Raw genomic sequence first — 16797 nt, forward strand, 5'->3', positions numbered from 1 at the left:
TAACCCATTTAGTGATCAACGGATATGGTACAATTTTGAGCATGCATTTTCAAGTTTTAGTTCATAAAAAAAATCTCATTTATTTTAACAAGATCAAAATTACCTTCTTAGTAACAAGTGTCTGATCTCAAATGCATTTGTACCAGTAAAACAAACAAAACAGACAAAACAACAATAACAACAAACTTACCTGAAACTGCAGTGTGCTTTGAATTCATTGGAAGATAAAAAGCTACAAGGTCTTATGGCAGCAGCAGCATTTTACCTGTATTGTGTCTTGAAAGAAATTATGCCATAGAGATGTAAACTTACTCTTTTTGTTAATGTTCCTCTTGCTTAGCTCTCTAGATACCATGCCACCAAATACCTCTGGGGGAAGAAACCTGTGTTACTCTTATTATTGTGGCTGAAAATGACTACTTTCACTTAAGAAGTAGTCTCCACAAGAGGGGAGAAGGGAAGATAATTATTTAACAAAAACATGTCTATGTAATAATTGCTGAAAGAAAAGTGGTACCAAGACAGTAATATAAATAATCCTGATGTTTTCACCACAGCATCACTGAATGGCTGGCACTCTGGGAAAAGGATCCAGTGGAGATTCTTCTTGATTTGGGGTTTGGTACAGAAGAACCTGATGTCTGCACTAAAATCCCTCCTCGGTTCCTCAGTGGTGCTTCTGTGGCAAAAGGGATCAACATCTGTGTCTTTTTGGAAGCTCAAAAGCAGCGGATGGACATTGAGCAGCCAAGTCTATATGGTAAGCATTGACATTTTGGCAAAAGGCAGAATTTCAGCCAGGAGGTAAAACAAACAGCATGGGGACTAAGAGGGTAGAGAAGAAGAGGCTTATGAGAGAAAATGCATGAAAAAGGGACACATATTCAGGAGACATCAAAAATCCTCATGCACCCCTGTGGAGCAATAACAGTTCCCAACGTGGGTGAAATACAGTTTAGCTCTCTTCAGCTGCGGGCTGTGATTTATCTGCTGGAGCTAGCTGCCAGTGTGTGGCATTTTAAAACAATCACCGGCAGAACGCAATATGGCTCTGTTGCCTCAGCCGCTTCACCAGCAGCACACTCACATATCTCTGCCATAAGTGGTGGTTTAAACCAACATGCAGGATCTTGAATTCAGCTAGGCCAGATGTGGGCTCGCATTCCTTTTTCCCTTCTGTGGGAGCAGGACCCCTCTCACAGGGAAATGTGCAGAGCAGTTGACAAGATCTTAACTTCCCATCACAAGGGCTGCCAGAGCTTGTGTATCAGACCCACACATCTCTAGCTAGAACCTAAAAATTTTGTATTTCAAATATGCCCTAAGATATGGATGAGGATCTTATTTTAAGCACAATAAAATTGCACCATTTAAAGCATGCAGTCTTGATTTTTATTTGCTTTAGATGGTTATAGTTCTCATTTTGTGTATTTAGCAGTTAAGAAATGAATGCAAGGTCCTCACCCTGAAGATATATCTGCATTAAAATAACATTGTTAATTCTCTGGTATATTGTCCATCTGAAAAGTCCAATTTTGACATCATTTCCCCTCGTGTTTGCTGCACAGGATAGCCAGATGGTTCTTGAAATCTTCTGTTTACTTAAGATGCTCAGCAAAGCAGGATCTCTTGCATAGTCCATGCATTCCCATTTAAAATTACAGTAAAGAAGCAGTATGGATGGAATAAAAATTGAAACAGAAATGTCAGAGCATCATGGAAAATGTGTTTTTTCCCCCCTCTCTCTTTTTTTATAGCAAGCCCCATGCACACATTTCAATATTTACAGCAAACTGACACATCAAAGAGGTTTCTCAGCTCTCACTCTTTCTTTCTCTAATTCCTGAAAGAGAGGGAGAGAGGGATGGAGATCATCTCTATGAGTAGATGGTGGATGAAGATCTCAGGGAAGAAGGTACAAAGCTTAGAGCGAATAAGAGGAAAGAGCTTCTAAGGGAAGTAGTTTTTACAGTGAAGGCAAGCAGTGGTAAGCCATGGTGTGAATTTAATGACTAGTCTTGCAGTAGTTCTCAATGGGAGCACTCTTAGTACACTTAGTGGCGTATCTGTATGGGGGAGTTACTGTGAAGTTAATTAAGGTCTGAATTTCTATTTTAGTGGGTGCGATGTCCATCAGAACATATTATCTTGCTTCTGACAGGTTGGGAGGGGGTTTTCACACCCTTTCAGAGATGCTTACCTCTTCTTTCTTCACTGACTCTACATGTTTCCTTATATGTGGTGATTAACCTCATAAACCTTGCATCAAATTATAGGCATTTAGCTGAAGGACAGTCTCGAGGATCTTAATCACCACAGAGTCTCTCCATCTCTATAGTGAATGGAGAGAGTCAGGCACCTCACATCATCCAGCCACTATTTCAAACACCTCTCAGAACAAGCCAGTCTGTCTAAGTGACCATGTAGCACATGTACTAGCACATGACCAATCTAGCACAAGTACTTTCCTACAATGGGTGTCCCAGAAGAAGACTTACTGTTAATAGGAGTGCACCTGGCTTAGTGTACAAAATCATGAGGAATATCTTCAGGATATTGAGGAATCATGAGGAATATCATGAGGAAATCATGAGGAATATCCTCAAATGGACTTTCAAGGCATTTGCTTGCAAACTGTTCTTTCTAATCTTGCCAACCTTAGGTTGTCCAATAATTTTGCAGTGAGGTGTATAGCAAGAAGGAGGGGTGGAAAATTCACGTTTAATAGCTTTGAAAATAGATTGAATTTACAGAGTGGGATCTGATCTACCTGCCTCCAACGCTAATGCTGCCTCTACATTTTCAGACACCTAATGAGCCAGCTCTTCTAAAGCAGAAGCCCTGTAATGGCGTAAAAGAAGACAGGTGATTTTGAAGGCCTCCAGAAGAAGATACAGGAAAAGATCCTCCTCTGTAAATCAAGTAGAAAGTTAGGGTCTAGCAATGTTTCATGGCATTTACGTTTTCAAAAACCTTTTAGGGAACCTCATACCCTTTACCGTTGGAAGATTGTCTCACCAGGGAATGAAAGAAATTAAAGTGCCAAAATGAGACAGACTGCATACCATCTCTAGAGACTTCAAGGCTGTATTAAACCATTGTTCCCAAAGACATGCTGGATGAATTCGGTTGTTGTCACCTTGTTTGGCTTATAATCACGGAACCATTTCAATGCAAATAGCCTGAATTGCTCTCATTTGTCTGAGAAAGTGTTTAGTTTGGGTTAGTGAATGCCTGAGAGATTATGTCGTTGTCAGTTTACTTTCTCTTTTTCTCTGAAACAGCAGTATGACGTGTTAGTACGAGAAAGCCACCGATGGGGAGGATACTAGCTACAGTATGGGTAACAAACCTGGAGGGGAAAAAGAAGGGGAGGAACCTGAGAGGGACCGATGACTTTTCATAGCAATGATCTCTCCACTTTAATATTTCCTTCATTCCCTAGTGCAATCCTCTTCTTTCTGTTTGCCTCTTCCCTGCTTGTGACAAAAATATTTTTCTAGACCTGCTCCATTGTTGATCTGATCTTTTAAAATGCATGTGGATTGTTATAGAGTTATTTGTTAATTGTCTTCTTGCTTGGTGCTGATTCTTCAGCGTTGTCAGAGAGAGTTTTTGAAGGGTTCAGTTCACAAAAATAAGCTGCATTTTCAAAAACTTCGTTCACCCTTTAGGTAGCTCAGAAACAAAGAAAAGCTTATCTCCATCACTCACTGTTGAAAATTTTACTGACGTCATCAGAAGTAACATTTGATTTCCTAACTGATGGAATAAAGTCACTTGAGAATCAGAAGTTACATTAAGTAAAAAATGACGCTTCTGACTGTGTTGTTCCAAAAAATCTTTGAAAACTTCAGATTTATGAACATTTTAATTTAAAAGTATTGAAATGTTTAAATCTGACAATTAAAAAAAAAATCTTTTCTATACTGTGGTATCTAAATCTACCTTTTTTGTTTGTTTGTTTGTTTGTTTGTTTGTTTGTTTTCCTATGATTTTTTTACTAATTTGATAGAATCATAGAAGGGTTTGTAAGGAACCTTAAAGATCACCCAGTTCCAACCCCTCTGCCATGGGCAGGGACACCTCCCACTAGATCAGGTGGCCAAAGACCATCCAACCTGGTCTTGAACACCTCCAGATGTGGGGAATCCACAGCTTCCCTGGGCAACATGTTCTAGTGCCTTACCTTCCTCACTGTGAATAATTTCTTCCTTATATCTAATTTAAACCTACTTTTTGTTTGTTTGTTTGTTTTTTGTTTTAAAGTGTTACCCCTTGTTCTATCACTACACTCTCTGCTAAAGAGACTTGCCATCTTCTTGTAGGCCCCTTTAGGTACTGAAAGGCTGTTATAAGGTCTCCCTGTAGCCTTCTCTCCTCCACACTAAATAACCCCTACCTCTTCAGAGGGAGAAGGTTACCACCTCCTTCAACTTGCTAGCTACACTTCTTTTAATGCAGTTCAGCACACACTTGACTTTCTGGGCTGCAAGCACACATTGCTGGCTCATGTTTAGCTTTGCATCCACTAGCATCCCCAAGTGCTAGTGCCAGTGCAGAGAGAGACTGCAGGGCTGCTCTCTATTAACCTGTCACCCAGCCTGTGTTCAGGTTTGGGATTACCTTGATCTGGGTGTCTCAGCTGCTGCAAGCACCTCACTGAAGGAGTTGTTCAAGTTTCTCTCTCCTCTATGATGTGTGTATTAAGCAGACAGAATTTTCCATGACATATGGTTGTCCTATGACAACCACAGTTGAGCAGTTGTGCTAGGCAGAATGTGCACACATCACTAGAGATATATATCAGACAGTAAACCCATCCCTAGAAGAGAAATTAAATGTAAATTGCTAAATACATTATTTGAGCTACAGCGTTCAAGCAATGACAGTATTGCCAAGGCTCACAAAGAAACAATCTAAAAAAGGAAAATATTTTAACATATGGCAAGTAGAAAATGCTGAAATTTCATTTTGATTTTTCTTGAAGAAAAACATCAATTTCAGATCTTTTTTTTTTAAAAAAAAAAAAACACTGTTTTTTTTTATTTTTATTTTATTTTTTCCAAATTCTTCAGTTTGCTGTGAGGGGAAAAAAAAATAACAAAATAAAAAAGAGTTGACATAAAAGTTCTTAGTGGCTCTGGTAACACTGTGTTCCTTCATTCCTTTTTGAGCCTGTTGAAGACCTTCCAAATCTTTTATCTTTTATGCAGATAACTTTGTCAGCCTATGTAATACTGGATTTAGGGAAGGAGAAACAAAACTGTGAGCTTCTCCTCCTAAATTCTAAAATGGTAGATTATAAATTCATTAGAATTACTCTGAAAGATATAGATTCAGCTGAAGATTCATTGATCTTGTTTATGGCAAAGCCATTTGCTGATTCTTCTGAAGTTTCTAGTGAAAATGAATCCACAGTTGCATCCTTCAGTATTTCAGATTTAGACCATTTTGCAGCAGGCTGAATAATTAAAGTGTAACAGCCTCTTGCCTATTTGAGGTGTGCTCCTTGGGGAGCATCCTTAGAAACCAAAGCAACAGCTTGCCTGGAAAGAAATAGTCCACAAAGCAAAGCTGTCCCTGACATAATTTCTTCATGACATTGCACATGAGTGAGGGGATTTTTTTTTTTTTTTTGTACATTTATCATTTTGCTCATTGTTTGATTTGTTCCTTAGGTGTCACAATCTCTTGGATATAATTTACAAAAGCTAAACAGTGTGTAAAAACTATTCCAAATTGCAGCAGTTTTGGTTCTGTTTCAAATCAGAATGGACTGCTCTGCCACTGTCATACAAAGGAGATTAGCACCTTGGCATTTTTATGGCCTGACACAGTGGGAGCCAGATAAAATACTGAGGCTAAAATGGCTTTACATGGAGAGCATGTGGTAGCAAAGTAGGTGTATAGAACCAGAAATGATTTACTGTGACTTTCCAAGCTTACACAAATGAAAACTATTTAAAATTGTGTACTAATAGATCAGTAACTCCTTTAAAAAGCTCACTCAGGTGACACTTTTGACCATGTCATAAAAAGTGTCAGCAATGGCAACATCTTCCAGTGTTAAAAATCAGACAATATCTGGAAAATAAAAAATAATAATAACAAAATATTGAGATATGGTAACTATTAGGAATTATACATTTCCTAATTATGCATTTCCCAAATTATAGATTTCAGGAACCATAGTATTGGTTCCTGATGCAGAGGACTGACTCAGATACATGTTAAATATCCCCATGTTGTCTGTGAGGCAGCATTACCAACAGCCTGCATGCAGTAAATCTGGCTGCTCTCTAAGAGAAATGGCAGCCAAGAATGTTAGCATTTTGCCATCTACTGTCCTCAATGAATCTCTCAAGGAAGTAGAAGTCCTGGTGACATATTCATTGCCTCAGGATGGGTGCTGACATAATGCACAAGCAAATATGTTTCATATAAATAACTCGATAGTGTTGTAGAGATGGATATGTCCAGGATCCCTTAAGGAAAACATCATTCGCTTCTTTTTAAATGCTATGCGATGGAAAAAGTGATGCAGAAATTACAAAAGCTTAGTACAATGAAAATAAATGGTAACCTCTATACAATATCCTCTATGAGTTTCTGGGGGATAAGAGTTTTACTTTGTGCTGTTCTGAAATCAAGGACATGGCATGTATTGTCAATTTTTACCGGTATATATTTATTAGGATATATACATTTTTCAGTTTTCCTGGACAGCAGCCAGCTGTAAATATTTAAGATTTTAATAACCTTATCACATGAATTTTAATAAGTTCTCAAATATGGCACTTGAGTCTGGTCCAGCCAGCTGGAGAATTTTAGGCTGGATTCTGTAACCTTTATTCACATAGTATTCAGCTGTACTTGACCCAATGATTTCAACACTGTGTAAGTGTTTGTCTGATATAAAGAACTGTGCAGTGAAATGTATATAGCCTGAATGGATCTTCTGGAAGCAAATGGAAAACTTTAGCCAATTTTGAGTCAGTTACTTTGTATGTTTCTTGGCAGTGAGGGGTTTGAATAATCATTGTACCTGATTATTTGTTTTGAATTATATTTTTTAATAACTATGTTACCTTCCTTTCTGCCAAACCTAAGGACATTTTCAACAACTGGAAGTACTTGACCATGTCACTAGTGCCCTCTCGTCTCTGCTGACTAATGTCAACACCCAACAGACCAAGGCCCGGGACACTGGCAGGGTTGAGACTGACCTCCTGGGTGCTGCGAAGACCAAAGCTGTGGTCACACAAGCAAAAAGGAGAAGAATAGGCCAGCTCCTGAGACGGGCTTCTCCGCAGACAGCACTACTGAAACAGGGCTTGCTGGCACCTGGGGAAGTCCTTCTGTCTGACATGAAAGAGCAGCCTCACCCTTGTGCAGATACTGCTGAGAGGGGAACAATCCAGGCGGGATTTTCTGCACATGTTACCTTGGGCTCTTTGACCCAGGAGCAAACCTCCAGAGACAAAGGTTCCTCAGCATACCCAGTATCGCAGTGTCCACCAGCTCTGCCGGGGAAAACCTGGGCTACATCACATTTAGTGACTAAACAGCCCCACCTTTCTTCTTCATGTGAGGTGCCTGCCAAAGACAGGCCAAGAAGAGAGACACATTTGCTTCTGTCCCACACACTCAAAAAAGTAGCAGGCCTACACTGCAAGCCTCCAGACTCATTTGAAATGGAAGAGGTAAGGTAGATTTTTGTGTATGGCATGCTAGAAATGTCTCCCTACCCATTTTTACTGTATAGGTTTGGATTCTTTTTTCAGGATGGAAGCTAGAGTAAATTACTTCAAACACCACGCTGTAGCGTTATGCGGAAAAACAGTGGGATTTATACTGCTCATTGGGGTTTTGATTATTTTAAATTGTCTTTGTGTTGGGATACTGTCAAAGAAGTTGGCACTGAAGTTACTGAGGTAGGATTCATTCAACCAATATGATAGTGTAAGATGCCAATATATTTTATGCAATGCTAGGTTTTTTGTGTGTCTGTGTGTGTTTTATAGAAGGAAGTTGCAGGAACACTAATACATATGGTAAAGGATATTTTTACAGATCCAGTCATTAACCAGTATTTTTTTTAATTTATTTTTTCCCTGTATTCATGTTCTGGTGTGCTCTTTCAGAATGTTTCATCACAAAATTAGCCTTGGTTTTATAGCAGTGTTTGAAATATTTTATCACTCTGTAAGCTAAGCATCCTAAAAACAGACTAACTCAGAACAGCAGCTTGTTCTCATATCTGCTGTCTGCAAAGTTCAGGATGCACAGCTATCTATATGTTTAGCAACAGTGGGTTGTCAGTAGGGTTCTGCATAAAGTAGCGGAGAGCAGGGTACTTGCCAGTCCTTTTCTTACACCTAGAATTGTTTCAGCAGCAGTTTTTCTGGCCACACAACTGCAGAAAAAAGGCTATAGTAGCACAGTCTCGAATCATACAGACTCACTGACAAGAATGTTATTCCCTTTCCATACATCCATGCACCCGTTTATGCATCCTTTCCATCCATCCTTCAAGAGTGAGGAAAAGGAAGGTGTCTTACAACTCAGCTGTAAGAAGCAAAGAAATTAGGAGAAATTAGACAGTTGGCCCCCTGAAAAATTAGGGAACTTGGGAAGGAAGGAAGGAACAGCAAATGACTGGAAAAGGTGGGAGGCGTAAAAAAAGTTTTCCAGTTCTGAAAGTATTGGAAAAGGTCAGGTTATGGTGGTGGCATTCTTCTTGAGGAAAATATATTTATCATTTCAAGTCCCTTCAAAGGGTATTTTTCTGTGAAAAGTTTGGTGCATCCTTTATATCTGCAGAACTGCTTCAAGAGTCAGAGCAAGGGCCTGATTATTAGCTTTGATAGGGAAGAAGGTTTCTCCCAGAGATCTCCAGCACAGCACATTTATAGTCCTAAAGTAGCCCATATGTCTTTGTAAAGTACTTATCATGCTGGACTTGCAGCTCTGTGACTAGAGGCTCATGCAAAAGTGAAGACATTGACAGGGCAGTGAATGCAGATGATAGCGTACTCCTCAGTTTGACGTCTAAGACAATTTTATGAATAAGTTCAAATTAGACTGGGTATACATTGTTTAACTTCTGGATATTCTCTACCACATCATTAAAAAAATTAAGGCTGTAAGAACCATGTACAAGCTGAAAGCATTGGGCCACCTAGCTCATTATTCTGACAATGGTCAGTAGCAGATGTCTAGGGAAGAGAATAAGAAACAGAGGGGTATAGAGTGATTCTTCCCTTTCTGGGCTTTGACAAAGAGGGATTTGGAGATGTCTTGAGCTGCAGACTGCATCTAACCCACACCTAGCATGCATGTGTATGCATTACTTTTGTGTAAAGGGTCCATTTTTCCATAAGGATTTTTCTAAGGAGGATTATGCAGTATCATGACACAATGTTCCCACGGATACCATGAAAAAGACAAACAGATCTTAATTCCTAGAGGGAAAAAAAAAAAAATCTGACCTTACATACACTCTTTGGCAAGATTTTGCCTCCATATGGCTACATTTCCTTGAGTTTCTTCTACTAAGTAATAAATTTTTCTAGGGAATTTTCTCTGAGGCTGCTCAAACAAAATTGTTAGTGTATTTACAGGTTAGGAACATGTACGTATTGATTACCTAAGGAAGTCTTGGGAAGCTTCAGAGACTAGAACCTATTTTATGTCAAGAACGTATATATATACATATATATATATATTAAAGGAAACAAGCAGAAAAGAACCATCTGAAAGATTTCATGTTTTCGCTTAGAAATGTCTAGATATTTTTTATCCCAGCCCCCCCCACCCCAATGGCAATAATTGTCACCATAGATAAGAATTTTTCCTCTTCCTTTTCAGATTCAGAGCTTTGACAATGAAATTCCATGTGGAAATGCTCCTGACATCACTTCAGGTGAGTGTTAAGAAACAGACATTTTGCCAGATTTGCTTTTAAAGTGGTGTTCCCATGTAGTTGCTTCTAAAGCTTCTAAGAATATGTTCCACAAGACAGAACACAGGAAGTTCCACACCAACATGCTAAAGAACTTCTTTACGGTGAGGGTGATGGAGCACTGGAACAGGCTGCCTAGAGAGGTTGTGGAGTCTCCTTCTCTGGAGATATTCAAGGCCCATCTGGATGCCTACCTGGGCAGCCTGCTCTGAGGAACCTGCTTTGCAGGGGGGTTGGACCCGATGATCTTTCGAGGTCCCTTCCAACTCCTACAGTTCTGTGATTCTGTGATTTTCCACTCTGCTCCCATCACCTCTGGCATCAGATGCATTATTCTAGACATAACAATCTAGCATGGCCCGTCTAGACCTGATAAATGACAGGCCTGTAAAATGTACTCACCTTGTCAGGGAGGCACAGAGTGTACACCTGAAGAGGGTACTTCATATGTACAGCTCTGAGGGTTTGGGGTTGCCACCTGATGCTTTAAGCAAACCTCTCTGCTCTTACCAGTGACACCAAAGCTTCACTCCCACTCAGGGACTCATTTGCCAGATCTGAATGACCCCATATCTGCCAGATCTCAGATCCTAGGATCTTAGGAGATAAGTCAACAGGGAGGTTGGAGTTAGCAGCTCTGCAACCACTCTGTATACAGTTCAACCAAGGCTATGCAACCAGGATGTTCTGGTGGCAGCATGGCCTCTACTCTATCATCTGAGTCTCCTTTATCATATAGACTCTCATCACATTAACAGACATAGCAATGAATCATGTTAGGAAATAGTTGTTTGAGTAGTATATGAAAGGATTAAACACAAAGCTGTTAGACCAGATGTTATACTATCATTTGGGGCAATATGAGCTTGGATCCTGAGAAGCATTTTCTGGCAGGGGTGGTGGTACTGGAGAAGACGGCTGTTCAGCCTCAAAAAGAGTGAGCGTTTGGCCTTGCTCTCTAGTAACCCTTGCGAACCAGTGATTAGAGCAGGACTTTTTGTTGTTGTTGTTTGTTTGTTTGTTTTGTTTTGTTTTGTTTTGTTTTTAATGGTTAAGAAATTTTGTATGAAAGAAGAAATAAATACCAAGAATCAGACAACAAGGGACAAAGGTGAAAGCCTCGTGGGCCCTCATCTTTTGAGGACTGTGTTATATCACTTTTGAAGAGCTGCCACAAATAATTAAGCAACCCAGCTTCATACACAGATATCTAAAAAATTCAGAAATCCAGTGGAGCTGGTCATTCATGGATGCCATTGGCTGGAGTCACAGCTGGATGCACAGGAGTGAGCCTTTTGAAGCCAGTGGCATAAGTCTCACTAACTTCTGTTAGGCCAGCAATTTCATCAAAGTGTGTGGGGTTTTCTTGGTAATTGGTAGAGCTGAGTAAATATGATGGAGTATATCATGAATCCTTTGGATGGCAGGGGGTTATTTTTTATTTTCAATTTTTGTTGTTGTTGTTGTTTGTTTGTTTTGTAATAGATAGCATAACCATGGCACATCTTCTGGCAGGGTTATATGCGTTCAATCTATTACTGCATGACTCCAATGAAGGGACTTAATGTCAGGTCCTTGATGCAATTCAGGCTCTGTGATTTGTCACCTGAGTTACATGACGTTGTTTTGATTTTGTTTTCTGAAGGGTGTCTTGATCTTTATGAACAAAGGTGACCCCCATACCAGTGCTCATAACAGTATCTGTGCAAAGAATAGCAGTTCCCCAGGATATGTGCAATGAAAAACGCCATCTGGGCAAACATTCATTGAGAAATGAACAAAAGAGAATGTGGACATATCCTGATGGGAAAAAAAAAACAAAATGTGATAACATACTTACAAATGCTTTTTTTTTTTTTTTTTCCCGTTCTTTGCCCAGCTGTAAAAATGTCTGTGCTATTTAATGATAGAGGCATTAGTTAAAGGATTTTGAAGATTAAATAGGTATATTAATCATGGTGTAAGGAAAAAAAATGATAACTGAATAGTCTTTTAAGTCATAAAAATAAACATGTACTTGGTAGTAATTTCATAAAAGAGAATGCAGAAAGTAATAATTTGTTTCTAATTCTGTCCTCCAATTAACTGATCAATATATTATACAAGTAAACTGCACTTATGTATGATTTATGCCTTCATAGCACCACAATTCTATTTTAGATTTTTTTTTTTTTAAACACTGGAATCTCTCTTCCTCTGTTTAGAGTTATTGATGCTTGGCCTAAATTTAAAAACCAATTTCAGTCTTTTCATGGGCTTTATTTGTATTCTCTCTTCCCCACTGCTCTTAAATGGCATGCATACTCCATACCCATGGGATTCTTATTACAACTTCAATTTGCTGCATACCATGGAAGCAGTCTAAAAATTGCCGATTATGAATGCAGTATTGTTAGTAGTGAATAATACCTAGATCTTACAAAGATTCCTACCAAATCAGCAGAATTTGTGTCAGACTGATAATCAGGGGTCCTCAAAGCATGAGACAGTAGGGAAGAGGGTCCAGGTTCCATTGGTAGCCTATGCAAGGAAAACCTCAGCTCCCAGGAGAGCATGTCTGAAATTAGGTTTGAACTGTAAATCCTTCGGGACATAGGTTGCCTCTTCTTCAAGGCTCATGCAGTGCCTGATACCATAAGGGCCTACTCTCATTTGGTTTTGGGCTCTGTTGGAAAGGGTTATGAGAGCAGAGATGAAGATGGGAAAGCCTGGCAGGACCCTGCTGAAATGGGATCTCACCTGAGCAGAGAAGTGTGAGCTGCCCACTATGAGAAGAAATAGAGAGAGATAGGAACAGACTGCTTTGCCTAGATGGAGCATATTAGAGCTGGGTGACTTATGGAAGTACTTGTCCCAGTGGTATTGTCCCTTGGCTCTGTAGCCTGGCCTCAATTTTAGTCCAATTGCTTAATTTTCTACACTCCCCATGAAAGCCAATTCCCTGGCTGCTGTGTGTCTTCTTTATATTTCTCCATAATGTAGACTCTGGCTGTTTAACTGCAGTAGGCTTTATGATAAGGCTTTTTTTCCATCTCTCTTGGCAGAATGCTGAGACTTAATTTTAAAAGACGCTCAAACCCCCCAAACATCCCTGAATGACTTACAGGGAAAGAAGAGTGTTTTCTAGCTCTGTTTTAAAAAAAATATTACAATCTTTTTTTATTAGGCAATTTTATCATTGTTATAAATAAGTAATTGTACTGGGGAGAAGGGATAATCCTTATTTAATTAAATTCATCTATACTCCCAGGTTGGCAGCAACCAGACATATGTGAGACTAATACCCACAGCCTGCCTGTATGCATGTGCAATTAAAAATTCACTCTACAGTAGCACTGGCAGTTTAGTGTTGCTTTTGGCATTTACAAATTCTTTTATTTTGTGACTTTTTTTTTACCATACACATATGCTGGAGCAGATGTTGCTTATTTGTTGTTTATTCAAATCTGTAGGCTCTGGCAGCTAACTCCATTGTTCTGTAATGAAGCTTTATTCACTGTCCTGTATTAGGACCCAGCAAATGCATGACAGGCAGAGTTAGCTCTCAGCAGGAACTACAGTTATTGTCCTTACTTATTGGCTGTTTATATTCTAAAACTCACAGTTGAGAAAGCTGGCTGGGCAGGGTAAGGGGTTGGGGATGCTGCGTGCAGAGGAAAATTACTTGACTCCACTCAATGTATCTTTGCCCTGATAAGGTGCAGGCTTGAATGTAAACTCATCTGTTGCAGGGATTTCACATTCAGCACTTGAAAAATAGAGCTGTTTTCCCCCTCTACCCCCTCTTCTGCCTTGTTTCACCCCCCACCCCTGCTGCTCCTTCCTTTTTCAATTAGCCTTTGTAAAGCACTGGGTTTAACTAAAGGATGTTTTAGCGTTGTTCACCCCTGTTAACTCAGCACGTGCCTGAAAATTCATTAGCAGCTGCATCTATTAGGGAGGCATCGGAAGCCGGTGTTACTTGGGGGTGCCTTGTAGGCACCCGCTCCCCCTTGCTTCTTATTTACTTCTCTCTCCCTTTGCGGGGATGGCCACATACCCAAGAGGCAAGAATTCCTATGTGGTGCTGACCCAAGCGGACGTGCTGCTCCCAGGCACTTGAGTGCCAACAGAAAGGCATTAGTCTGCTGGAAAAACCCTTGGTAGCCCAAGAGGCAATCAATCAGGGAAGTAACCACCTCCATCTGGCTCCCTGTGACATGGTAGATCGCTACTGAAGCATTTGTGATTCATCTTGTCCCAATGAGTGGTGCCAGGGATCGCATACACCCAGTTTTTGCAGCATCTGGGAACGTTCTAGCTTCCCCGCACGCTGAGCTAACGCGTTAGCTCCTGTGACTTATCAAGTGGCAATTCTTTCAATTATCACACCTTCACTCCTCCTACTCACCGTCTCCTCTTATGGTTTGGCACCCTGGGAATATTTGCAGAATGCAATTGGCATTTCTTGTAATTGACAGAGTGCCAAGAACGTGAATCCTGTTTGTTATCTATTATCCATTGTAATGTCTGCCTGCAACTGAAGGAGCAATGTCTTCAAAAGTGCAAGAAGAAAAGATGTATATATTTCCCATACTTCAAAGAGTATAGGATTTTCCAGGTACTTCTCTCTGTTTTCAATGTAAAGAAGAGAACTGTTATTTAGAATTTTTTATTTACTGTATTGCATGCATCATGTTGTTTTTCTTCACTTATAACACAATGATTTTTAGTTTTAATAACAGAATAAGGAAAGGCAAAGAGGCAGCCAAAGAGGTCTCTTGCTAAAGTGGCAGTCAAAATCTGGAACTTAAAAATTTCCTACAACTACTCTTCTGTTGGTACTGCTTAATATTTATGTTAAGATTTGCCATTAATGATCACATACAGTTTCCTCATATGGGGTCTCCCTTCCAAAAACATGATGAGTAATAGATCCATAATACACTTCTATATGTTCATGAAGCAGTCATAGCACAGTTCATTTGAGTTAGCATCACACAGATATTTTCACAGTAAAAAAAAAAATCTCCAGTCCTTTAAAAAAAAATCCTCAAAGATCTCACTAACAAGAACACTCAGAGTGTCTTGCGTTTTCTACAAAAAATAGTTTTGCTTTTATTAGTGTTATTCATGGAAGTTGCTCCTGGATATTACTCTTTATGCATTCTGGGGAGAAGTCCTGTTTGCAACAGTTTTATCTTCTGCAGGTGACCTGGCACAAAGGAGTCATCTGCTTTCTTTAGCTGCTTTGTGTTACTTTCATTTGTTTTATGATGGTGCAGTCTATATTTTTTCCATCTTCTCCACATGAACCATTTAAAGGCCTTCTCATTCTTTCCTATTTCTTTACATTAGAGAGCTATAAGGGAGATTAAGAGGAAGCTGTCATTTTCATGCATTTTGTAGTCTGAAGACATCTTGAGGGGAAGTTCTGTGATCCCAGCAATAAGCAGAAACTGTCAGAAATTAGTTGCTGAGAGAAAAGAGCAAAAGAAAAGGCAAAGTTATAAGATTAGGAGTTTTCAAACTTTCCTGTATCTTCTACCAGTACAGAAACATCCTCAGTTGCCTGATCCCCTCAAAGATGTCCTCTCAGAGAGACAATTCTGTTGCTGTTGAGAATACATTGGCTGTTTCACTTTGTCATGGTCTTTGACATGTGTCACTCATCTGCATATATCCAAGTTCAGCAATGGATATAAAGGTGGAAACCCAGCAGTCACCAGTACAAAAAATAGATGGGCAGCAAATAAAGGAAGTCTGACAGACTTCTGAAATGGTTGTTGGGAGGTCATACCTCCTGCCAGCAGTGCCAGGAGGCCCTGGCCACAGTCTTTGGGTCAAGGCAGCTGTCTGAGGAACACTGGGGCTTGTATGATTTTCAGTGAGTACATTCCCAAAAGTCACTGCGCATTTATAACATTTTGTTGCATATATGCGTCATATTTTAGGTCTTGCTGCAGCAGTCTGATTCATTCTGGTGGGAAAGGATATGCACACATTGCATACTTAAGGCAGATGGCCTAGTGAAAGTTATAAAACCTGCTGTTGTTTAAACCTTGGGGGGGAGGGGGGATAAAATACCTTAGGTAACCAAGAGGATAATCAAATAGAGGGATGGATTTAGATTAACAGCCATAGCCTTTTAAACAAGAAAACTACTGAAACAAAATCCAGTTGTTCTGAGGCCTTGAAAGAAGACCTTTTCTAGTATTTTTTTCTTCTGCCTTTCCTTCCTATACCCTCAACAGAGAACAGCAGGGTCAGAGCCTTGCCAGACCTCTGTGATGCTGTACTCATGGTGCCAGCTGAAAGAGTGACCATTGAACCTTAAACCTTGTTACAAAATTCGTAATCCCTAACACATGTCCTGCTCAGGCTTCAGGGCAGGTTTGTGAAAACATACATATGCTTTTCAGATGCATATTGCTTTGCCATGGCTGTTAAAAGAGGGGATTGATTCCCCCTACTGTCAGTGGCCCTTTTGAGAAGGGGACATTGGTGTTATTGTGGGTATATTTCTGTGCTCTAGAAAAATCAGATTTCTCTCAGATGAGAAATGTTTCTTATTCCATAAATCTTCTACGTACTTGTCATCTACTGACTGATACTTAGCATTTTTCCTCAGGAAAATATCACTGACACAGAGAGGCAGGCTTACTAAGCCTAATGCTCTTAGACCCCCTGAACACAGTTTAGTTGATATTACCATGGAAATAGAGCTACTATAACTGGTAGTTGATCTCCACAAAGTAATGCCCAAAAGCCAGACACATATTCTGACCTCCCAATTGCTTTGACCACTGCTGACAAGGCAGCAGTTGCTGGACCCTAGCAAGAACAAAAGG

General features: G+C 39.8%; 1 protein-coding gene across 6 annotated transcripts in view; it reads left to right on the top strand.

Moving 5' to 3' along the window:
* Positions 1-16797, top strand: part of ITPRID1 (ITPR interacting domain containing 1) — a 49914-nt gene that overhangs the window by 16462 nt on the left and 16655 nt on the right. For all 6 annotated transcript variants that reach the window (XM_035316715.1, XM_035316717.1, XM_035316713.1 and 3 more), the window contains 3 exons: positions 558-760; positions 7114-7424; positions 9874-9928. In XM_035316715.1, coding sequence (XP_035172606.1) covers positions 558-760; positions 7114-7424; positions 9874-9928 — 569 coding nt within the window. The remainder of the gene's footprint in view (positions 1-557; positions 761-7113; positions 7425-9873; positions 9929-16797) is intronic.

The sequence above is a fragment of the Oxyura jamaicensis genome, chromosome 2, assembly GCF_011077185.1.
Source record: "Oxyura jamaicensis isolate SHBP4307 breed ruddy duck chromosome 2, BPBGC_Ojam_1.0, whole genome shotgun sequence".
In the NCBI taxonomy this organism is placed as follows: Eukaryota; Metazoa; Chordata; class Aves; order Anseriformes; family Anatidae; genus Oxyura; species Oxyura jamaicensis.